At 51.4% G+C, this 23,652-nt stretch overlaps 2 protein-coding genes across 9 annotated transcripts in view; one reads left to right on the forward strand and one right to left on the reverse strand.

Annotated features, from left to right (window-relative positions):
• Positions 1-220: 220 nt before the first annotated feature.
• ISCA2 (iron-sulfur cluster assembly 2) lies at positions 221-6,583 on the forward strand. 4 transcript variants are annotated; one of them, XM_078335450.1, is made up of 5 exons: positions 221-301; positions 499-601; positions 724-839; positions 929-981; positions 1,275-1,412. In XM_078335450.1, exons 1-4 carry the CDS (start codon positions 231-233, stop codon positions 966-968), a joined length of 330 nt encoding a protein of 109 aa, XP_078191576.1. In that variant the 5' UTR covers positions 221-230; the 3' UTR covers positions 969-981; positions 1,275-1,412. The 4 variants fall into 4 exon arrangements, with proteins under 4 accessions (XP_078191576.1, XP_009004588.1, XP_002754155.1 ...); XM_009006340.4 differs by lacking the exon at positions 929-981 and having other exon boundaries at positions 724-853; positions 1,275-6,583; XM_002754109.7 differs by lacking the exon at positions 929-981 and having other exon boundaries at positions 1,275-6,583.
• LTBP2 (latent transforming growth factor beta binding protein 2) overlaps positions 6,583-23,652 on the reverse strand; it is a 112,197-nt gene continuing 95,127 nt past the window's right edge. The window contains exons 19-36 of one of the 5 annotated variants that reach the window (XM_078335449.1): positions 19,104-19,223; positions 18,011-18,133; positions 17,647-17,772; positions 17,144-17,269; positions 16,744-16,866; positions 16,519-16,644; positions 15,966-16,088; positions 15,174-15,303; positions 14,704-14,831; positions 14,061-14,204; positions 13,001-13,192; positions 12,797-12,880; positions 11,925-12,053; positions 11,475-11,612; positions 11,225-11,392; positions 10,660-10,941; positions 8,258-8,407; positions 6,583-7,843 (exon numbers count right to left, since the gene is read on the reverse strand). In XM_078335449.1, coding sequence (XP_078191575.1) covers positions 7,698-7,843; positions 8,258-8,407; positions 10,660-10,941; positions 11,225-11,392; positions 11,475-11,612; positions 11,925-12,053; positions 12,797-12,880; positions 13,001-13,192; positions 14,061-14,204; positions 14,704-14,831; positions 15,174-15,303; positions 15,966-16,088; positions 16,519-16,644; positions 16,744-16,866; positions 17,144-17,269; positions 17,647-17,772; positions 18,011-18,133; positions 19,104-19,223 — 2,558 coding nt within the window. In that variant the 3' untranslated portion in view covers positions 6,583-7,697. The remainder of the gene's footprint in view (positions 7,844-8,257; positions 8,408-10,659; positions 10,942-11,224; positions 11,393-11,474; positions 11,613-11,924; positions 12,054-12,796; positions 12,881-13,000; positions 13,193-14,060; positions 14,205-14,703; positions 14,832-15,173; positions 15,304-15,965; positions 16,089-16,518; positions 16,645-16,743; positions 16,867-17,143; positions 17,270-17,646; positions 17,773-18,010; positions 18,134-19,103; positions 19,224-23,652) is intronic. The other 4 variants (XM_035261018.3, XM_035261017.3, XM_035261019.3 and 1 more) reach the window with 4 other exon arrangements.

Genomic DNA, 23,652 nt, shown 5'->3' on the forward strand with positions numbered 1-23,652 from the left:
CCGGCCCGTTCCTTCCCTTTAGAGCTCCTCCTCGACTTTATGGGTGCGTCCCCGCTGCCGCCGTCGGGAGCATTTCTAGCCAATCAGGCACCTTCTCTTCCCGCGGTACCCAATAGGCATGTTGGGGGCGGGGCCTCCGTGAGGTCCCGGCCGTCTGTTCGTTCTCTCGGTCTCCCGAGGCCCCGGGTGAGAAACAGGACAGACGCGAGGGGCGGAGCTTGTAGAGAAAGATGGCTGCTGTCCGGGGGTTGTCCCTAACGGCCGCGACGCAGAAAGTGGTCACTCACTGGCCGAAGGGCAGGTACCAAGACTAGAAAGGCACCTGGAAAGGTTGTTTGGTTCTGCACCTGTAGGACAAATGGGAAACTAAGGCCTGTGGGGGAGGTGAGGGTTGGGAGGCCGTCCAGGTTGGGGTCGCCAGGCTTAGCGTTGGGCGCTCCAGGTCGAGGGTGGCCAGGTGCTCCTGCTCCCGGGCTCACCCTCCTCCCTTGCGCGCAGGCTCCTTGCGGCCTCCCTGGGACTCCGGGCGCGTCGGGAAGCGTCGTCCTCCAGCCCCGAGGCCGGCGAAGGGCAGATCCGCCTCACAGACAGCTGCGTCCAGGTAGGAGGCCGGGCGCGGGGCGGCGGTACCCAGGCGATTGGCTGGAGCAGCGGGAACTGCTCTTCACCCAGCCCTTTAACTCCCCTTGCCCGGCATTCTTGATCCCCCTTCCTGCATTTCAGAGGCTTTTGGAAATCACCGAAGGGTCAGAATTCCTCAGGCTGCAGGTGGAGGGAGGTGGATGCTCCGGATTCCAATACAAATTTTCACTGGATACAGTTATCAACCCCGACGACAGGCAAGGAGGAAGTGGTGGGTCCCCTAAGGAGATATGGGAGGGATAAAAGTGTCTTCTATTTAAGGTTCACTTTTATTACAAATTTAAAGGGTTTACCCGGAATGGTTAACACCGCCTGTCTCGCAGTGAGGATGCAGTAAAGGTTTGTTGTCCTTAATCAAAATAACTAAGTTATAGGAGGAAAATTGGCCTGCCCAGGTCCACTGGGTAGTCGGTGGAAAGTCAGGCCAGGCTAGATTCCAGGCCTAAGTCCCTAAACGGTTCCCAGTATCTATTCCATTGAATCATTTTGCCTCAAAGAAAAGCAGGACCTGTTAGAGATAATTGAGACGCTCCCTCTGTACTTTAGAAAACAGATGATGTGCACCTCTGGGCTCAGGGGTAACTTTTTTGGTGTTTGTGGTACTCATTAATGCCTTCCTCTTGTCTTTTCAGGGTATTTGAACAGGGTGGGGCAAGAGTGGTGGTTGACTCTGATAGCTTGGCGTTCGTGAAAGGGGCCCAGGTGGACTTCAGCCAAGAACTGATCCGAAGCTCATTTCAAGTGTTGAACAATCCTCAGGCACAGCAAGGCTGCTCCTGTGGTTCATCCTTCTCTGTCAAACTTTGATGCCATGACAGGTGACCCTGAGATTGTCACCAGTTGTACCCATTTGAGGAACTTGGAAATAGTAGAATTCTATAGGTTTCCTTCTAATCATGCCCTTTCAGTTTCCCCGCTGTCCAGGAATGTTGTGTTTTGCCACTGTTATTTTCAAAACGTGAAGATTTCACTCTTGGCTTAATTTTCCCCTCCAACCCCTCTCAGTGCTAAGGCTGAGCTTCAGATGCTGTTACCTCAGATTTAATCATTGGTTGAAACTCCGTTTAATCTGTAGAGCCTCTTTGGCTCTAACATTTGGAATTAACTTCTCTGGCCTTAAGAGCTGCTTGTACATATGTGGAGAACCATGTATAAAAGCTTTATTTTAAAGAAAGTCCTTATTGTGTTGTGGATCAGGGTCACAGATTGGGTAGCTTGGACACCAGTTATTAGAGGATGAGAAAGGTAAATGTTCTCTTTTTCATTCCACCCTGCCAGAACGTGCCACTTGACTTACCTTTATTGTCTGTGCAGCCCATTCACCACTTCCTATTTGATAGGACAGATACATTTTACTCTCATACTCATGGATCTGCTAGGAGTCATAAAACCAAGAGCACATTACCCAGAAAACTTGGACCAAATCCTCACTGCTACTGAATTATTTCAAAAATAGCCTCGCTACTCATACAGACTTTTTAAGATTCTATGACAGTTTAATGACTGAATCTTTTTAGGATATGTTGCTTCACCTGCCTTCTGTTGTAAAATGGCTCTGGTCTCATTTTACACAATTGCACAATTTTGAGACACAATGAGACACAAAAATGAGACACAATTGGTCTCATTTTTACAATTGCACAGCAAGAAGCAATTCCTTTATTGTTATAGGTAATAGATTCTTAGGAACCTTTTTTTAGATTGGGTTACCAGATGAAATGTACGATGCCCAGTTACATTTGAATTTCAGGTAAACAATTTCTAAGTATGAGTATGTCTCAAATTATTTATTATTTGAAATTCAAATTTAGGCATCCTGTATTTTTATTTGCTGACCTTGGCAACCCTACTTTAGGGTCACCAAACAGAAACTTTTTAAAATCACAGATTCTCATGAATTAAAGTACTTGTGTAGGTGTGGCACTTAAATAGGCTTTGGAGCTTGAAATAATCCTATTAACAGTGCATCGGAGCTGTGGGGACAGACAATGAAAGAAAAAGAATCCATTGCCATCACCACACCGAATGATTTATTAATACCGATGTTGGAGAAACTACAACCAAGTTGATTCTGGAAGAGTTATTGGTTAAATCCAACTTTTGCTTGGGAGCCTAGACATTTGTTATAGCAAAGACTTGCACTTCTGCACTAGTTTGGAATTGAGGTTATTTAATAAGAATTTACTGTGAAAAAATGGAAATAGAGTTTAAAAAATAGACAGAAACTTAGATACATTTCCAACATGGCAAAATCTAGGATTTAGAGAAAACAAACCTAGCATGCTGTTAGAGGAAAGAAGGAGACACTCAGAAACCTGAGCACATTTCTTAGTGCCCATGGAAGGAGGCAGAAAGTGGCATACCATGAGAGCATCTTTGTGTACACATAACCAAGACGGTGCCACCAATACCTGCGCCTGATAAGGTTTTAAGTTTGCACTACCTGTTTTTTCATCCTGCTTTAAGCAATTTTGCTACATTTTAAACATTAGAACATATTCTTTCAGAATATTTTTGTGGGTTATTCATTGATTTGGTGGTTTTAAAACTCTTGAGCACAAGCAGAACAGCTTCTGTTGCTAAATCAGTCAAATTACAGTGGTCCACTAGACAGAAACAGGGTCCCTTAGGATACAGAAGCTTATATGTGAGTGTCAACTGTTAATGGGAGAATTGGAATTTTATGTTTAGAAAAAGATTTGGGGACGGATGCGGTGGCTCGTGCCTGTAGTTCCAGCACTTTGGGAGGCCAAGGTGGGCGTATACCCAAAGTCAGGAGTTTGAGACCAGCCTGGCCAACATGATGAAACCCCATCTCTACTAAAAATACAAAAATTAGCCAGGTGTCAGGCACCTGTAATCCCAGCTACTCAGGAGACTGAGGCAGGAGAATCACTTAAACCTGGGAGGCAGAGGTTGCAGTGAGTCAAGATTGTACAACTGCACTTCAGCCTGGGCAGCAGAGTGAGACTCTGGCTCAAAAAAAAAAAAAAAAAAGACAGATTTGGGAAAAATCATGTTACTTCACACTGAGAAAGCTTCATGGGGAAACCAGAAGTGACAGCAAGAAGTTTCCATTGGAAGGTGGTGACTTAAAAACACAGGACATGGGGGAATGATAGCATCAGGGGACCATGGGCAGTTTGTTTGGAATAAATAGGACACACAGTAAAATGAGTTAGGGTTCTACTGCAGGCCCTTTCTGACCAGATGCCCTCTTCTTGGTGGCCTGTAAAAGCCAGTGGTCATTTTCACAAATTTTGCTCACTGCATATTCATTTAGGAAAACTTTGTGGTCTTCCAGTTTCAATTGGGACATCTTATGCCTTCCCGTTCTTTGGAGATTGTCAAGGCCTATTTGTTGTAGAATTGGCACTAACATTTTACACAAGTCAGTGCTGAGGGATAAGAACCAGTCAAGGGAGCTCTGAATCTGCTTTATGTTGTGAATCAACTTTATGTCGTTTTTCAAAGAGAAGGTCTCTTGGTGAATGTCCAGATCTTATTGTGGTACCATACTTCAGTTATGTGATGACAGTGACCAATGATACATAAATTATGTGTCCCATCCACTCTTAGTTTCTTTCTTTCTTTTTTTTTTTTTTGAGACAGGGTCTCACTCTGTCTCCTAGGCTGGAGTGCAGAGTTGCAGCCTATACCTCCCAGGCGCAAATGATCCTCCCACCTCTGCCCCCAAAAATAGCTGGGACTACAGGTGCACACCACCAAGCAGGCTAATTTTGTATTTTTTTGTAGAGATGGGGTTTTGCCATGTTGCACTGGAGTCTTGAACTCCTGTGCTCAAGCGATCCTCCCCCCTCAGCCTCCCAAAGTGTCAGGATTACAGGTGCGAGCCACCACGCCTGGCCCATCCATAGTTTCTTTGTGTGGGAATGTTGACTGTTTACAAGGGATAGGAAAAGAAATTCAGAAGTTAGAGATTAGGAAGGACTACTAAAGTAGGTGTTCAGGAAGAGCTTCTTTCTGTAACTTCTGAGAATTGAGCTCTGTTCTTTTGTCGTTTGTTATGAAGCATTGGAGTATAGGGGTGGCATTTGGCAGGATCAACCTGCTATAGGGAAGTGGGCAGCACTAATCCATGGTACAGCTCTCCCTTGAAATCTGGACATAAGCTAATGGTGTGCAGCGGGCCTTGGGCAGGGCGTAACACTGTTCACTGCATGTTTATCTGAAAGGAAGGAATCTCTTATATTTTTCTTCATATCTAGCATTGGTGTGTATGATTGCTCTTTTAAAAATCCCTATTTGCTGTTCTTCATAAAAATGCCACAGGGCTGCCTAACAAATTTGCGCTAAGGAATTTGGACATAATTAGCACCTGGCTTTAATTGTAAATTTTAGTCCGATAAATATATAAAGAGAGGGAGCATTTAAGCAATCTGTGGCCAGCAACTGTATTTAAAAATATTTTATTATTTTTTTGAATAGGTGATACATAGTACAAAATTCAAAAAAATACAAAAGGAGATACAGTGAAAAGTCTCCCAATCCTGTACCTGTCCTCCTTTCACCCTCCCCACAAACCACCATCGTTTCTAAGAATTTATCCTGCAGATATAATCCCATAAATTAATGTGAAATATGCACAAGAATATTCATTGCAGCATTATTTATAGCAAAAGACAGGAAACAATGGAAATGTTTATCAGGGAGGGACTGATTAAATAAATTATGGTTTATCCACTCAGTAGAATAGTAGACGGCTATAAAATGGAAAAGTGCAGAACAGCATGCATTGTAGGCTATTTGTGTTTTAAACAAAGGAAATATGTATATATGCATGCAGTATCTCAAGGTTGGGCAGCAAGGCGAAGCTTGGAGTGTTGTAGGGGTGGTGGGAACAGCAGTTAAGGTATAGTGCCAGCAGGATATATTTGGGGGATGGTAAGATGTTCTCTGAATGGTAAGGTATAAAGTGGAGTGGCAAGGATTAACAGACAACCACTTCTCTTTCCCCATTCTTTAGACAAATAGTGTTATGTTACACGCTGTTATGTAGCCTCCCTTTTTCCCTCAATTTGTTTGGATATCTTTTTTAACAAGGCATTTAAAGACACCTTTTTTACGGGTTTCATAGCAATTAATTGTTTCTAATCTTTTGCTATTACAAATGATGCAGTAATAACTTCTTACATATGTCATTTCATATCTGGTGAAAATAGATCTGAAGATCAAGTACCTAGAAGTGGAATTACTGGATCAAAGAGTTAGTGCTTTTATAATTTTGAAGGACATTGCCATACCGTCTTCTTCAATATGTACTTCTATCAGCTATTATGAGTGCCTATTTCCCCACATGCTTGCCAGCTAGCAGTCTTAAGCTTTCTGTCTTTACCAATCTGACAATTTCAAAAAAGCATCTCAATATGGTTTTAAGTTGTATTTCTTTTATTATGAGTGAAAGAATATTTTCACATGCATAAGAGTGATTTATTTTTGTTTGCTGAAAACATCTCAATTAATATAGGAACCTAGAGAAAATTAAGCTTTCTATGTCTCAGTTTCCTCTCCTGTAAATTGAGAATAAACAATGGTAAGTCAGATCATGGATAATTAAATGAAATGTATGTATAGCCCTCAGCACAGTGCCTGGCACATAGCAAGCGTTCAATAAGTTATGTGAGGCTAACAATCAGAAGAGGAGGTAGGACAAGGCAGATTAAATTAAGAAAGTAGCATTCACTTCTGTGCTCCAGTCACATGGAGCCTTGTTTGTTTGCATCGCCATTCATCAGAGAAGTGCAAAGTCAGAGCTTTCCTTGTCTTTCAATAGTAAAGAGTCTTTTCCCATTGGAACCCATCATAGGCTATCAGCAGAGCTGGCCAGGGAGTAGGCACAGCCTTGTCTCTAATATTTAGACTTAGCCAACATGGTAAAGATATTTGGTCTGTTATGAAATAAAAACAAGAACAGAAGAAACCATATGTACATGTCTTTATTCTACCATGGTTCTGAACTCCCAGCTAGCTTGGGTTGGAGTGAGTCTCTGCTTGTAAACTCAGAGGATTGCCTGCCATCGTTTTCTGAAAGAAAAGGCAGGTTCTTCTGAGTAGAGGGGAAAAACAACATTGCAAATCTGGCTTCCTCTGAAGAAGACCATACCAAACAGTAGACTTTTTACTTTTAGAACATCAAACTGGTTTTCACAAAAGGAGAGTCTAGAAGAGGTTTGTTTCCCGTAATAGAGGTCATTGTAGATGGGCACGCCATCCCATGGCAGCCCTTGCTGCTGGTGCACACGGGCTATCGCTGGGTGTATTTTGAATGTTACAGCTACTGAATATTTTCTTTAGACATATGAAGGCTTGGCTCCCCTTTCTCATCAACTCCACAAACTTTTCATCATGTTCTCTTGCTGTTTTCTCAGGCTCTTCGTTCTTCTTCATTTGTGTCTCTTACACTCAACAAGCTACTATCAGTCTTGCGTCTCTGAGTGAAGGGATCTTCTGCCACTCCTTGGGGCCAGAGAATGGGCTACAGGATGGAGGTGTGGCAAAATTAGGGCCCAGAACAGATTGGCTGAGTGGTGGTGATGGTTCTTGGGAGGGGGCACTGGAGTCAGTCCCCAAGCTTCCCCAAATCCTTTCTTGCTCCACAGATTCTGAAGGACCTTCACAGAGCAGATGTAGCCTCTGTCCTCGTGGGATCATCAGGATGATGGTGGATAGTGGCTGGAAAGGGGTGTCTGCAGTGTGAGGCCATGGGGCCTTTCGTGCTTGCACAGCTTGGGAGGGTGGATGAGGGCCATCCTTTGGTAAGCATCCCATAGCAAGGCCAGGACAGGTGGTGGACAGGGCCTCATGCAGTGGCTGAAGCATTAAAGCGATTGGTGGTGCTTGAGCCAAGCAAGGGCATAGAGGCAGTAACCGAAGCTCACAGCCAGAGGCTAAGCTGGGAGAGATGAAAGCAGGCAAGGCTGAATGGGAACCTCTGGCCTGACGACGCCTGTCTTCCCAGCTGGGAAATCAGCCTCAAGGCCCCTGCCTGTGACTGGAGGCCATTTCAAGATAGTTGCCACACTGACCCCTGACAGCTACTCCTTGGCAGTGCAGTGGGGGGGACCTGCCTCAGCCACATAACCCGGGGAGCAGTGGCAGCGGTAGGAGCCCTCCGTGTTCTCGCAGTAACCATGGGCACAGAGCACAGCAGGCCCATTCAAGTCATCACACTCATTCACATCTAAGAGGAAGCAAAGGAGAGAAGAGCTGTAGGGAGCCCAAGTGCCTCTGCTGGCTGCCTCCACCCCTCTGGTTACTAAGCCCTGGCCCCTGCCCTGGAGTGAAATCCTAGGTGTGACAGCCAGAGGCTGCAGTCACTTCCCAAAACCAAGCAACTCAAGGACAAAGCAGGGGGCCGAGGGCTCATACCGTGCCCAACACCATGCTCTCTTGTCCTTGTCTTTTTTCTGGGAACCTGCATGGAAGGGGCTTTCTAAAGCACAGAATTAGACCTTCCTTTGGTGCTTTCTTCCCCGCCAGCCTGTCGCAGACAGCCCCACTAGGAGGCAGCAGTGGCTTTTCCAGCTCTCCTGAGTTCAAACATCCCTGTGGGCAGTGGGCCAGCCTGACTCCTCCATCAGAATTCTCCACTCACCCACGCAGGCCATGTGGGCCGCATCCAGCTGGAAGCCCTCAAAACAGTCGCAGGTGTAGCCCTCCCGCACACGCACACAGCGGCCATTCTCACAGCCGTTCAGGATGCCACACTCCTCCGCCTGAAGCCCTTCGAAGCCGGCTGGGGGCTCTGGGAGGAGGGAATCGGAGAGAGAAGGAGGCTGAGGCCTGTGTCCAGACTCTTTGCCCTCCTGGACAAAGAGTGCCCCATGGGACTTTGGGGGTGGGGGCAGAGAGGATCATAAAATTCTCGTGGAAAGATGCTAGAACAAAAGGCATTGCTCTTGAAAAAGAAAGTGTGTCATTTTAGATGGGGAGAGGTGCTCTGGACTTTAAATGAGGGCTCCAGGGAGGGGGAGACTTGCTGCTTCCACAGTGCCCAGCTCCTGATGGGGGTTGGAGGGTGGGGGAGTGTTTTTGGGTTTGGGCGTTGGGGTGGGGTGAGGTATTTTGTTTAATCTTCACGCTGTGTGTTTTTGGGAGTGGGGAACAATTGGTAGCAGAGGGGCCTTGCTCAACACAAAGCAAAACGTCTACCAGATCTGCCTAACCTTCCTATCTCTAAGCACCCCTCCACCCCATGGAAAAGGACCCACCCTGCCTGGTGGTATAGTCTTAGGCTGCTGTGGTAGCTGTGCCTATGGTGGGTACTGTGCTAGGCCTGACTTCCTCATTAGAATCCACGGCCTGAGTGCTGGGATGGCACCATTCACAAACCGAGTCATCACAGTAAGCCTTTAAAGTCCTTAGAAAACATGAATCCACATTTCAGGTCACAAGTGTGAATGCTGGGTGTCCTCAGAGCAGGTTATTCTGCAGCCTGTAGGTGGCATGGAGGGAAGAAAAGACTGTAGTGATGGAGGGAGGAAAAGACCAGTGATGGAGGGAGGAAAAGACTTCAGTGATGGAGGGAGGAAAAGACCAGTGATGGAGGGAGGAAAAGACTGCAGTGATGGAGGGAGGAAAAGACCAGTGATGGAGGGAGGAAAAGACCAGTGATGGAGGGAGGAAAAGACTGCAGTGATGGAGGGAGGAAAAGACCAGTGATGGAGGGAGGAAAAGACTGCAGTGATGGAGGGAGGAAAAGACCAGTGATGGAGGGAGGAAAAGACCAGTGATGGAGGGAGGAAAAGACTGCAGTGATGGAGGGAGGAAAAGACCAGTGATGGAGGGAGGAAAAGACTGCAGTGATGGAGGGAGGAAAAGACCAGTGATGGAGGGAGGAAAAGACCAGTGATGGAGGGAGGAAAAGACCAGTGATGGAGGGAGGAAAAGACTGCAGTGATGGAGGGAGGAAAAGACTGCACTGATGGAGGAAGGAAAAGACTGCAGTGATGGAGGGAGGAAAAGACTGCAGTGATAGAGGGAGGAAAAGACCAGTGATGGAGGGAGGAAAAGACCAGTGATGGAGGGAGGAAAAGACCAGTGATGGAGGGAGGAAAAGACCAGTGATGGAGGGAGGAAAAGACTGCAGTGATGGAGGGAGGAAAAGACTGCACTGATGGAGGGAGGAAAAGACTGCAGTGATGGAGGGAGGAAAAGACTGCAGTGATAGAGGGAGGAAAAGACCAGTGATGGAGGGAGGAAAAGACTGCAGTGATGGAGGGAGGAAAAGACCAGTGATGGAGGAAGGAAAAGACTGCTGTGATGGAGGGAGGAAAAGACTGCACTGATGGAGGAAGGAAAAGACTGCAGTGATGGAGGGAGGAAAAGACTGCAGTGATAGAGGGAGGAAAAGACCAGTGATGGAGGGAGGAAAAGACCAGTGATGGAGGGAGGAAAAGACTGCAGTGATGGAGGGAGGAAAAGACTGCACTGATGGAGGAAGGAAAAGACTGCAGTGATGGAGGGAGGAAAAGACTGCAGTGATAGAGGGAGGAAAAGACCAGTGATGGAGGGAGGAAAAGACCAGTGATGGAGGGAGGAAAAGACTGCAGTGATGGAGGGAGGAAAAGACCAGTGATGGAGGGAGGAAAAGACCAGTGATGGAGGGAGGAAAAGACCAGTGATGGAGGGAGGAAAAGACTGCAGTGATGGAGGGAGGAAAAGACTGCAGTGATGGAGGGAGGAAAAGACTGCAGTGATGGAGGGAGGAAAAGACTGCAGTGAACTGCTTTCTCTCGCTCTGTCCCCACAGGAAGCTTGTAGGTTAGGACAGAGGCAGTGTCCTGTACCTTTTGTGTCCCTGTGCTAGTTTATAACAGAGTTGTTAGGATTGGACCTGGGCGTATGTACTTGTCTTGATGAACCATGAACGGGGACCTCTGGCTTGGTGTGTCTTTCCCCTTCCCAGTCCTCATCCTGCTGGCAATATGACTAGCAGGTGGAGGAGATGGAAGCGAAACATGCCCACCTCTTCCCCATTTTTGCAGCAACACAGACCTGGATGGCTGGCCACATAGTGGGGCTGGAGTTCTGAGGGCTGCAAGGGAGACTCAAAGATGGGTGTGCGGTCCCCTGGGTGGCCGGCAGTGTTGGGGAAGGGAGGTTCAGGGACGGTGTCCTCGGGGCCCAGGTAGTTGTAGAAGGGGGCCCCATCTGGGCCATAGATGCTGAAGTGCAGGTCGTCAGGGCCAGGGCCATACTCATAGCCTGGCCGGAAGAGGACCCCAGCCTCCCGCTCCGCCTCGATGCGAGCCACGTTGCACAGCTGAGCATAGACCTCTGTCAGGGAGGAGGGAGAGAGGGAGCTGGGTTCCAGCTCCTGCCTGCTAAAGCCTGGTTGGCTTTGTCTCTGGGAGCATGCAGGGACTGGTACCCTTTGGGAGATCCTGGCAGCATTCCTCTCGCCACCTCTCCCCTGACCTACTTTGTCTCCAAACAGCAGGATGGAAGACAGGGTCTGATTGCTCTGCTACTTTCTAGATCCCCCGTTCCAGGGTGAGGGCCTCCTCCTCCCTGGGACCTGGCCCAACCCTACAGGGGTCTCCCCTTTGTTCCCCCTCACCAGAGTTCCTGGGGGGACACAGGGCACACTGCTGGCTCCAGGCCTCGCCATCCTGGCAGCAGCATTCCGTGTAGGTGGTACGATGCCCATGCAGGGGTTCGCTGCATATGTCATTGGTGACTTTTTTCCAGCAGACGTCCATGTGGATGTCGTGGTCAGGGAGGTCCTCTGGTGGCACAGGGCACAGAGGCACATGAGCCCCCCAGATCAGATCCCCTTCTCCTGCTGCCCCACGCTCAGGCCCACTCACCCGTGCTGCTGGAGCTGTTCATGCAGCGCTGCTGGCTGACGTCCAGGGTGAGCGGGGGGCTGCAAAAGCAGTGGAAGGAGCCCTCTGTGTTGACGCACTCGCCATTCTCACAGGCCAGGTCCTGGCACTCATCATGATCTGGAGTGGCAAGAAACGGTGGGGCAATGCCAAGGTGGCCTGTCTACTGACCATCCTCAGGGAAGGGGGTTTTCCTATCACTGATAATGAAGAGTTAGTGCCCTGCCTCCCTCTCCCCAACCCAGCCCAGCCTGGAAGGCCCTGCCCTGGGGACAATCTCTGACAGCCCAGAGCTCCTTCACCTGGGATTGGCCTGTGCAGTGGGTGGCCTCCCCAGAAAGGGGGACTCCCAGCAAGAATGGGACTGGCTGGGTTGGCCATTATTCACCCCTGTGGGCCTGGGGTGTGGGCAGGGATCATGTGTATCCTCACCCTCACACTTCCTGTGGGAAGCATCATAGTGGAAGCCAGGATTGCACAGGCAGACGTAGCCAGGCACAGTGTTGAGGCACTGCCCGTTCGGGCAGAGACCAGGCCCAAAGATCACACACTCATCCGCATCTGTGGAAGGGCAGAGCTGAGGTGAGAGGGAGGTGAGAGGCAGTATGAGGGGTACCTAGAGCAGGGGCTCCAAAGCGAGGCTGGGTTTCAGTCCCAGCTCTGCCACTTACTAGCTGGGTGGCTTCAGGCAAGTTGCTTAAGTTCGCCTTGCCTCCGGTTCCTATGTGCTCCTTAACCTCTTAGAGTTGTTATAAGGATGAAAAGGTGCTAATACGTGTGAGGTGCTCAAAACTGTGTGTGGTGCATAGCCAGCACCCAGCTAAAGCGACCTCTGTTTCTATCGTTTCCTTCTCAGGACTAGCTTAAGGACTAGGGCTCTGAGGGGCGCAGTACCTAGACCATCCCACTGTGAGTGTGGGTTCCCCAGAGTTTCCAGCCTCATCAGTGCAGCCAGGGAGATGAGCCCGGCCTCTGGCCGCTACAGCTGTGCTCTACACTCTGTCTCTGTGCCCACATGTGGCTGGGGGGTGACAGTTAGTCAAGGCATTTTAGTTTGTTTCTGGAGGTGCAGCCTTGGGGGAGCAGGGAAACTGAGGTGAGGTTCATGTGGACATTCCAGAAGCAGCTTGGGTCAGAACTTCCAGCTAACACGCTGCAGGGAGTCAGCCCTGGGAGAAAAAAGGTGGAGGCCACCTGGGAGGCCAGGGCTGGATGCAGAACTTCCCCAGGGACCCCGTGGAGGAGCAGGCTGGGGCCCACTCCGGTGAATAGGGTTTGGGGCGGAGGATGGCGCAGGAGGTTACCTGTGTACATGGTCTGTCCAAACGTCCAGGCTCCTTCCACAGGAATGTAGCCTTTACCACTAGGGCAGATCTCGCTGAATTCAGCTATGTAGAGAGGCATTTCAGCTCAGAGTGGGGAGGGTCCTATCCCTTTCCTCTCTCCCCTCTTTCAGTGTCACCTTGCCTAGCTGACCCTTTGAGGATCTGGAACCCTTAGGGCCTTACCCGAGTCCTCAGATGGGCAGAGGTCACAGGCATCTCCCCAGCTGGAGCCCTGGGTGCAGCAGCATTCAGCCTGTGTGGTGTTCTGCCCCAGGACGCTGGAGCAGGGTGCATGGCTGTTCTGCCCAGAGTAGCAGTCCATGCGGATGGTGGCCGGGGCATAGTTTCCTGTTGGGGCCTCAGGGATACTCTGACCTGTGCATGACAGATGTTCATTACTGTCTGTTCACGGTCCTCTAAGGGATCAATAGCCCTTGACTTTCTTTCTTAGATTTAACATTTGTGTAGCACTTTACAGTGGAAAAAATGCTATTACCTGTATTACCTCACTGATGCTCTTGACAACCCTAAGAAGTGTCTTCATCATCATCTCCCTTTTACAGATGAAGAAATCGGGCCTTGTCACCACTGTGCAGCTATGAAGCAGTGCAGCAGAGATCTGACCCCAGTTCTTCCTCACCAAAGCACTTGTTCTTTGTGGGACACCACCCTGCCTGCCTCCCTGTGATGGACTGCCTCCAGTCCCTGGGATGCCATATGGGCAGCCTGCTGGTCTGTTCTGCTCCACATGTACCCCAGCCCCTTCCACCCTCCTCGTCTCCCTCATTTTCCTCCAAGGCGGTGAAGGCCGGCTGAGTCCTAGTCCAGTCTGGGGTGAGAGGCTGAACCCAGCAGCTCTGGGGTGGAGCAGGAAGTGGGAAGTGGAGACTTCAGTTTAGCTCAGCTTCAAGTTGCCTGTCATCCAGAAGGTTCCCAGGGATTAGATGGATTCAGGGTTCCTCCAAGTCTCAATCTGTGGTCCCTGGGGCTGCCCTAAGTCAGTGTAAGAGTTTCCTTAGCCTTCCCTAGGGTAGTCGCCACCCTGTAGCTCCTGGTCTCTCTGCTCACAGCACTCAGTCGCCTCAGCCCTCCATGTGCCAGGCCCCACCTGTACCTCACCACACTGCCCCAGGCCCTGGCCCGGTATCCCCCTCAGAGGCTAGAGGCTAGCAGAGGGATGTGGAGGGACAGGCTCTCTGTAAACCTCTGAGTTGCCATGGATAATGAGTCTCCCAGGCCTCACCTCCAGCCCCCCGTGGGCGGCAGTGCCCCTCCTGGGCATCGTATTCCTCCAGGTCACTGGCACAGAGGCACAGGAAGGAGCCCTCCACGTTCTCACAGAGCGCGGCCCCACATACTGCCAGCATGAGCTCACACTCGTTCACGTCTGCCGGGCATGAGGACAGGCTTGTGGGCAGAGAAGAGGTGGTCCGTGCCCCCTGCCCCTGACTCCAGCCCACTGCCCCCAGAGAAGCAGGCTAGGCCTTGGGGAAGAAGCAAGAGTAGAGATTTGCAGGGAGGAGGAACTGATGGACAGAGGGCATGGGAAGGAAGAGAGAAGGAGAGGAGCAGCAGCAGACAGTCACAGACGTGCACAAAGAGGAAGGGTTACCCCTCGGTGCACATTCTCCAAACATTCCGCCTCTGGAGGCCCTGAAGCTTGAGGACACCTGCTGCCCTGCTGGCAGAGTGTGGCTGTGCTTCCCTTTCCTGCCTGGCCCACGTGGCCCTGGGCAGGGAGTTGAAGTCTCCCTGTTCCTTGAAGCCTCCCTTGCCCACGTTCTGGGGACCCACTGTGGAGTCACGTGACGAGGACCAGTTCAGGAGGAGGACCCCAGGACTTCCCTTCCCTGGCCCAGACCGTGGGTAGCCCACAGGCTCCTCACCCACACAGTCCCAGCCTGAGGGGGAGATCTTGAAGCCCTGGTCACAGAGGCAGCGGAAGGAGCCATCAGTGTTGTCACAGAAGCCGTGGCTCCCACACATGGTGTCATTGGTGCACTCATCTATGTCTGTGGGACAGTGGAAACCAGGGTAGAGGGGATGTGTGTGCGTGTGTGCGTGTGTGCGTGCACTCTCTTGCACACATGCACACGCTCTTGTTCTCTGCTGAGAATACTTATTTGGCTTATTACCACCAAGATCTGCAAAAAGCAGCCTCTCAACACAGGATAAGAAAACCCTAACATTGACAGTCCTGTGCCATTTTTCATATGCTCTGCTGGATGGAAAACATACAAACTACAATCAGCTGCAAAAAAATCATGTCCTCAGGAGAAAATCATGTCTAGCTCAATACGTGAAACATAGGTGTTCTCAGCCCTCTCTCCTCTCTCTCCTCCCTCCCTACTCATCAATGCAGTCTCTGTTTGAGGCCATGTGGAAGCCCGGCTGGCAGCCCAGGACCCAGCGATAGGAGCCAGGGCTGTTTTCACACTTCCAGGCCCCACACACCAGGTCTCCACAGCCCTTGCACTCATTGATATCTGTCCCCAAAGCCATGCCTTGAGAGGGGAAAGAGGCGGCCAAGTCACTGCTCTGGTCCCACAGGGTCATGCCCCACAATCTCTGGGGTTCTTGATCTGTTCCAGATTACTGTGCTCCTCCCAACCCAGCACACCAAGGTTAGGACGATTTCCCCTGACCCTTCAGCGCTGAACATCTGGGAAGAAACCTGTCTGCTATTTAGGAAGTGGTGAGCTCCTAGCCTTCTGTGACACTCTTTTCCTCTGCCGCCCCGTCTGACTCCCATCCCTACCAGCAGAGCGCTGTACTTCTCTTTACAGGGAGCCTTCAGCATAGTGTATTACAGAGAATTGTCTTCATATCTATATCCCTTGCTCAATTTCGAAATCGTCCATAACTGTCTATTTGTCCTAGCAAAAGACATTGAACATAGCAGGTGTTTAATAAATGTCTATTGAATCAATTTGGGCTTTAAGACTAGATTGTGCATTCTGGCAGCACAAAGATGATGATTGTCTTCATTCTGTCATCCTTGGACAGCCCCTGAGCCCTGAGTCTTAATACATGCACTATCCGTTGGACACTTTATCTGTGGAAAGTGCCCTGCTCCACAGGAACTGAGGACCAGGCAGGGTAGAGGTGGGCAGAGCCCTGTTCCCCGCCCCCCAACCAGGGCGCTTACCCACACACTCTCCACTCTCTGGGGCGGGCTGGAAGCCAGTGTCACACAGACAGTTGAAGGAGCCCTCAGTGTTGACACAGTGCCCTCCCAGACACGGGTCTGTGGCGGCACACTCATCCACATCTAGAGTAGAAATGGCTGTCAGCTGACCCAGCCGCGGGTCCCTTCCCTGTTAGGGCCCTGTGTAGCTTCCCCTGGACACTGAGTAGCCCACAGGAGGGTTAGAGAGTAGCTCAGGTAGGGAAGGGCTGGAAGCCAGAGGCCAGGCTATGGGAGGTGGAGGGTCCCTGGAACTGGAGCTCTGTAAAGGGGAAAAGTGACCCTCAGAGTCTGGAGTGGGTGCATGCCTGCTGTCAATGTTGTGAAGAGGCCCTGGGAAGAGATTGAGTCCCTCCCTCCCTGAGCACTAGCATCATTCCTCACTTCCAGCTTCTCCTGGGGCGGGGCTGTGAGCAATGGCTCTCAGTATTGGTATTAAAAGGGACACCACTCTAGTCTTAGCCTCTAGCGCCCATGCTCCTGGTCAGTAGATGTGGCTGTGCTGGCTTCTCACCTTGGCAGCTGGTGCCCCCCTCTGTGCTGACGAAGCCGGGTGCGCACAGACAGAAGAAAGACCCGTGGCTGTTGAGGCACTCGCCATGGGGTGCGCAATGCTCCTCCCCCACACACTCGTTCACATCTGCAGGGAAAGATGGGCAGTGGGTATCTGCTGGGGATGTACCTGCCTCCCCACACATTCATGCCCCCCACCCCCAGTAGGCCGACCTGGGCCACTGACCCTCACACATGGTGCCATTGGCCAGCTGGAAGCCCTGGGGACAGAGGCACTGGTAGGAGCCCACCATGTTCTTGCACTCGCCTCCCAGGCAGCTGCTCTGGGGGTCTTCACACTCATCCACGTCTGCAGGGCAACACAGGGGAGAAAGGCAGCCAATGGAAGTACCTCCCAAGGACAGGAGCCAAGGGGGAGGTGTCCAAAGGACCTGTCACCTGCCTGCAGAGCTGGACCCACAGGGGCATCATGCCCTCATGAGGCAGCACAGCTGGGTGAAGCTCAGGAGTGACCTTTGGGGAGCAGGATGACGGCAGCTCCTCCCACCTTTGCCCCAGCAGCTCCCCACCTGGGCCCTGGCAGAGGGGCATCTTATTTGTGTCCTCTCCCGCATGGAGGCTCATACCTTCACAGGAGTTACCCAGGGGGCTGGGCCGGTAGCCACCACTGCAGTCCTTGCAGGAGAAGGAGCCAGCCGTGTTGGTGCAGACTCCTGAGGGACAAACTCCCGGGAAGGCACACTCATCTAGGTCTGCAGACAGACAGCGCTCACCCAGGGACCTAGGAGGGCTCCCACTCTGGGCAATGCAGGAACCTCACCATGGCCTTGGCCTCCCTCTCTGAGCCCCTAGGGGGTTTCCTAAAACCCCCTCCCTAGAACATTCCAGGGGTGGCCCTGTCCTCAGCTTCCCTCTTGTCTCTGTGACTTGTTTTTCCTCCTGTCCTCATCCTGAACTTGGGGATTATGACAATAGATGCTCTTACTGGGGCCAAGTCCATTTCTCTGGTCCTCTAGCCTAGCCTGGAGCCCCTCAGCAACAGCCCCAAACTGGGGACAGATGGAGTGTTCTTTGGGAAGTAAGATGGCCTATATTCTGTCCCCTTCTGCCACTGCCTCTCCAGGGTTACCTTCACAGGCAGTGCCATCTTCATTCACCCAGTACCCACTCTCGCAGGCAGAGCAGGTGAAGGAGCCCTCTGTGTTGAGGCAGAGGCCTGCAGGGCATGATGCCCGGCTGGCACACTCATCCACATCTGAAACAGGGCATTGCCTTCTGTGTGGGACTCTGCAGGACAGACAGGCCAGGACAGCCAGAGACTGGCAGGTAGGCAGGGGTGGAGGAAGGGCAGGTCTAGGCAGGGATGTGTTGGGTCAGGGTGGATAGGAATGTGGGGCCAGGGGAGAATTTGGGGAATGGGGGGTGGTGTGCAGAGGGGAGGGAGCCATAAGCCAGATTGGCCTGTGGAGAGGGGTGCCCCTGCATCTCTGTACCTTTGCAGCCCTTCTCATCTGAGGTGACCTCATAGCCCTGCTCACAAGAGCATCTGAAGGAGCCTTCCAGGTTGGTGCACTTTCCATGGACACAGACCCCGGGGGTCAGACACTCATTCACATCTGTGACAGAGAAGTCCAAGATGGGGGGCTGGCCTCCTTGCCATCCCACAGCCCCCACTGGCATGCTCTGAGTGTCTCAGTTATGAGGCCAGGGAACCAGCTTTCAGAGGGGCCTCAGGCCATCCTGGGAGGCTATGAAGCCATGCTCTCTCCTCCCACCTAGGCAGGGCAGGGCAGGACAGGGCAACCCATCTCCCGGGCTCACTTCAGCCCCAGCATTCTGTATGTGTCCATGCAGGGGCCAGGTCCCCCAGCCCTGGGGCTGGTTTGGCTCCTCTGAGGACACTCCCCTCATTGCGGGTGCCAGGAACCCTACATGACTTCCTACCTGCCAACCAGACAACCCATGATCCCAACCCAACAAGCAGTTTCCGCGGGTGGGCGGGCCGGGTAGAGAGAGGCTGGTCATGCTGAGGCGGCTGCGTGGCAGCCTCGAGGGCCTGGGAAAGGTCTGCCCTCTCCAGAGGCTCAAAGCGTCTATTCAACACTCAGTCCCTCCCGGCATTCTGAACTCCAAGCCCTTCTTCCTGAGGGGGCTGCAAGCTGCCCTTCTGAGGGAGAAGTGCCCCGCTGTGCAGTGGGCATTCTCCTTGGACACTGCTTTTGAGATGCAGAAGAGCAGGAGGCCCCTCTTCCCTGGGAAATGCAGAAAGGCCTGGCTCCATCCTAAGACCCTTAGGCTCCTCACTCCCACTACAGGATCCAGCTACAGAAGCTGCTGGGACTTTGGGTAGTCACTCCAGAATGGATATAGCCAAGGAACAGAAAAGGGCCCCACCCTCGGTGATTCAGAGGGCAGAGCCCTGGCGACTCATGCCCAGTATCATCTGGGAACCCAGCTGGATCACAGAGGACAACAGCCTTCAAGCCACCTCCCTCTGCCCACCTCTTTCCCTCTCTCTGTGTGTGGGCTCAACCAGAGATCTCAAGGCCCAATGGCCTGCTCAGTGGCTTGGCCAGCAGCCCTCACCTACACAGCTCCCACTCTGGCCCCGGTAGCCCTCCTCACAGGCCAGACAAGCGTAGGAGCCTGGGGAATTGACGCATCTCCCGTCAGGGCAGGTACCCGGGTGACGGCATTCGTTGATATCTGTAAAACAGCAGCCCCTCCCTTGGTCATCTCTGGGAACATAGCACATGGGTAGGTCTGTGACACAGCAAATCTTCATCCCTACCCTTGGTTGGGGAGAGGATGGACAGATGAAAACCGGGAAAGAATGAGAGCTGTCCTGTGTTCCCAACTCCACATCCCACCCACTGTCCTAGACAAAAAACGGAGATAGAAGAACTTAAAAATTAGAAAGGGAGACTCCCTGGGTGGGTGCAATAGGCTGTGGTTACCACCCGCTGTGGGAGGGCCAGAGGCTCTGCTTTGTGAGCTGGGCTGTTTGGGATGGGCGTTCATCTCTCCCCTGGCCTATTCCCAATCCTTTACAAGCAGTGACCATTACGGGGACGTGCTTGGCAGAGCAGCTAACTAGATTGCCAGAGGCTCCAGAATAGATCACCAGAGGGCAGTGAAGGCAGCTTGGGCCTCCTTGCACCAGGAAATGAGGACCAAGGAGGAACTCCCAATCTTGGATATGGCCAAGACCAGCCCTGAGGCTGTGTAGACTGCAGGATAGAGCTGGCAAAGCTTCTCTGCTGGAGAGCTGTCAGACATTTCTTCCAGCCAAGAACCATATAGGGATCCTGGCACTCACTCTGGTGAGATCCAGGAAAGTTAGCCAGAGGGGTAAGCCTGGGCATCAACTGGACACCCAGGGGATGAGGGGACCCAGGAAGGGAGAGCGGCAACAGGAGGAAGAGGGAGCTAGTTCTCCCAGAAGCTGAGGGAGGGCTCTTCCCTATGTGACATATCATGGGCTTCATCATCAAGGCACCTAGGGGACCTGGACTGATTAGGGAGGTCCTGTCACAGGGACTGAACTCTGGGTCAGCACTGCAGGAGGACATCCTGCTCCTCTGCCCAGTACCAAGGCTCTGGCTCACTCTTCATGACAGGTCCATAGGCCAAGTAAAGAGGAGGGGTTCTTCTTTCTAAATGGGTAATTGTCATTCTCCTAGAGGAAGTCCACCAGCTTATGCAGATTTAGAGGCCCTACTGGCTGAGAGGAAGAAGCCTGTGTTGGACCCTTGGCCTGCTTCCACATTTCCTCATCTGACGTGACCTCACAGCCCTGCTCACAAGAGCATCTGAAGGAGCCTTCCAGGTTGGTGCACTTTATATCAGCACAGACCCCAGGGGTCAGATACTCATTCACAACTGTGACAGAGAAGTCCAAGATGGGGGGCTGGCCATCTCAGAGCACCCACGGAGGAAATGTGAAAGGCAGGCCGAGGGTCCAACACAGGCTTTCTGCAGAGGGACTAAAGCCAGCAGCTGTCGCTGCAGGAGAGGACAAGGACCCTAAAGTGGAGGGTGAAAGTGAGTCCTCTCCGAGGTTGTTCAGTCTCTGGAAGTCAGGACACATCAAAGCCCTCTGTCCCAGAAGACTGGAACCCTCTCAAGCCTAAAGCTTCCTCCTGAGGGTCCAGAAGAGGGAGACATCACCACAGGGCAGGTGTTTTTTCAGGTGGGTCTCTGCAAGGAGATTCTCCCATGTAATCTTGGGGAAACTGAGATAAGGCTCATCACTGGCAAGAGGGCAGCCACAAGGCCCTACTTGAGTTGTGGTGACACCAGCCTTAACTATTCTAAGGGCTTCTGTAAAGACAGAGATGGAGAAAATGAAGGATCTAAGATGACTAACTGGCCACCCAAGAGACACAGGCCAGCACCATGGTCTGTTGGCCTTGGCCGAGGTACCTAAAGGAGGATGAGCAAAGCCACTGGGAATGAGAAGCAATCCCTGCTTCAGGGATGCCGGACGATCTCTTCCAGGATGAAGAGAATGTGATTGAGGCAAAGCTTCTCCTAAATCCATGCCAGGAAAAATGAAGTCTTTGGACTTTTCCCTCAGGGATCAGGCAATGTGGGAAGAAGATGAGGTTTGCCAGGAGCAAAGGGCCCTGAAGTCTGTCCTGCCCCAAACATGCTGGGCATATCTCTCGGAGGTGGTATGTGTAGTGTCTTAATGCTGGGCACTTGGGACACAGGTGGTATTCCAGCTCTCCACTTTCTGCACGATGGGAATCTGGTACCTCCTGGTCCCTTGTGGTTGGGTGGGGCCATGAGACTAGTGTGGGCCAATGAACTGTGAGTGGGTGTGATATGGGTAATTTATGGACCAAACCATTTAATTGTGTGCAACCCACCAGAGTGCTCTTTTGTTCTTCCATGGAGACTGGCTATTCCTTTAGCCCACATCTCCAATGAGGAAACATAAGGCAGAGCCCCCAGCTGACGCTTGATGAACAATGTGGCACTGATGAGATAGAAACTTGGTGGCTGCTGAGTGTGGAGGCTCACATCTGTAATCCCAGCACTTTGGGAGGCCAAGGCAGGCAGATCGGTCAGGAGATCAAGACCAGCCTGGACAACATGGTGAAACCCCATCTCTACTAAAAATACAAAAATTAGCCAGGTGTGGTGATAGGAGCCTGTAATCCCAGCTACTCAGGAGGCTGAGGCAGGAGAATCACTTGAACCCAGCGGGGAGAAGGCTGCAGTGAGCCAAGATCATGCCACTGCACTCCAGCCTGGGTGACAGAGTTAGACTCTATCTCAAAAAAAAAAAAAAGAAAAGAAACTTGGCTGCTATGTCACTAGGATAGGGGTTGTTTGTTAACGCAGCATAATGTCGTCTATCCTGGCACACTGCTGCTGGCTTCCTTCCTTAGACCAGACCCCCAGCCAGCAATGATCACACGTGAGTGGAGGGGGATGGCAGAAGATGAAAGCAGTCCCTCAGTCTCCACCCGAGCCAGGGAAGGGCTCTCCTGGATGGAAGTGAATATAACTGCACCATTAGCCAAGCCAATGCAAAGGAACCAGAGGAAGATTCTGAATGAAGCCGATTCTGTCACCAGCTACTCTGAGGCTATCCCACCAGTCTCTTGGTGCCTGGACTGGAGCTAGTCACTGGATCCAGAAATATTCCAGTTTTCCTACCTGGCCTAGGGTATGAATGCTAATCTGAGATTACAGTGTGTTTTGGAAGGTTTTAATGCTCTGGTCTTCAAAGTGGGAGTCATCTGTCTTATTGCTGTGTTCCTAGCCCATGGCTGACACACAGCTGGTGCTCCACAAACGTTTGCTGACCAAAGAGTGGGAGAACGTGTCTCAAACCTCACCCTTCACCTTTTTGGTATAAGGCTGCTGGAGACCCCAAAGGGCCCATGGAAACAGCCACTCCAGAAACCAGCTTGCCAAGCTGCCATTGGTACACTGGGAGGATCCTGGAGTTTCTCTAACTACGGATCAGCCTTTGGATGAGGAAATGTAAAGGCATTCACCTCTGCTGCTTGTGAGAGTATGGGGTGGGGGTGGTGAAGGCATTCAGGCAGGGGCCAGAAGCTCAGGTGACTTTGGTTATGGCTTGGCAACACCAAAGGCCCTGGCAGTCTGCAGGGAAGTCTATCCCCCGTCCGTGGGAACCTGGAGTCCCGGTACGACAGAAATGCCATTGAGAATGCTGGACGGGCCTCTGTCCAGACCACTCAGCTTTTCACCAGAGACTTTCAGTTTTAGTGGAGAGAGTGGTTTCTGAGTTGGAGAGAGAAGAAAGAGGGAGAGGAAATTGACTGGGCTCCCAGGGTGATGAGCTGGGTTTGTGGTTACCGATGGAAACCTGGAGAAGTGTGCAGGCTACATCATTCTTTCTTTCAACAGACTCATAGTGTCTGCCCTGGGCCAGGAACTCTGCCTGACCTCCCAGATGAGGTGTGTGTCTAGAACCTTTTCTTGGGGAAGGGAAGGAGAGGGCTGGGGTGTGGGGTAGCCTGGACGTGAAAAAGAACTTCTCTCTGGCTGTAACATTTGACCCCACTTTCTCAGGGTCTGTACGTGCCAGAGAGTACCTAGCACTTTGTGCACATTAGCTTATCTGGTGCTCACAAAAATCTCCGAGATGGGCATCACAGTTTCCATTTCCAGACATCGCGTCAAAAGCCAAACCCAAGCCTGTCTGCACCAGAGCCTATGCCCTTAACACAGACTGGTTAATATAAATCTGATGGGTTTGTTTTGCTTTATTTTGAGATGGAGTCTCACTCTATTGCCCAGGCTGGAGTCCAGTGGCATGGTCTTGGCTCACTGCAACCTCCACCTCCCGGGTTCAAGTGATTCTCCTGTCTCAGCCTCCAGAGTAGCTGGAATTACAGGCATGTGCCACCATGCCTGGCTAATTTTTGTATTTTTAGTAGGTTTAACCATGTTGGCCAGGCTGGTCTTCCAGTGACCCACCTGCCTTGGTCTCCCAAAGTGCTGGGATTATAGGCTACTGCACTCAGCCTAAACCTGATGTTTTTAATCCTCTGGTATTTTCTTGGTTTCCTCTCATCTTGTTTTCTTTTTGATAAAGTCTAATGTCAAATTCATAGCATCGCTGTGACGCTAAATGAGGTAATCTATCGAG

This window comes from Callithrix jacchus, chromosome 8, assembly GCF_049354715.1.
Source record: "Callithrix jacchus isolate 240 chromosome 8, calJac240_pri, whole genome shotgun sequence".
Classification (NCBI taxonomy): domain Eukaryota; kingdom Metazoa; phylum Chordata; class Mammalia; order Primates; family Cebidae; genus Callithrix; species Callithrix jacchus.

Bases quoted from the DNA above. Each gene is read 5' to 3' on its own strand.
- ISCA2 (XM_002754109.7), top strand. From the start codon at position 231: ATGGCTGCTGTCCGGGGGTTGTCCCTAACGGCCGCGACGCAGAAAGTG. The intron at 302-498 runs GTACCAAGACTA...CCTTGCGCGCAG, and splicing joins ACTCACTGGCCGAAGGGCAG to GCTCCTTGCGGCCTCCCTGG. The intron at 840-1,274 runs GCAAGGAGGAAG...TTGTCTTTTCAG, and splicing joins GTTATCAACCCCGACGACAG to GGTATTTGAACAGGGTGGGG.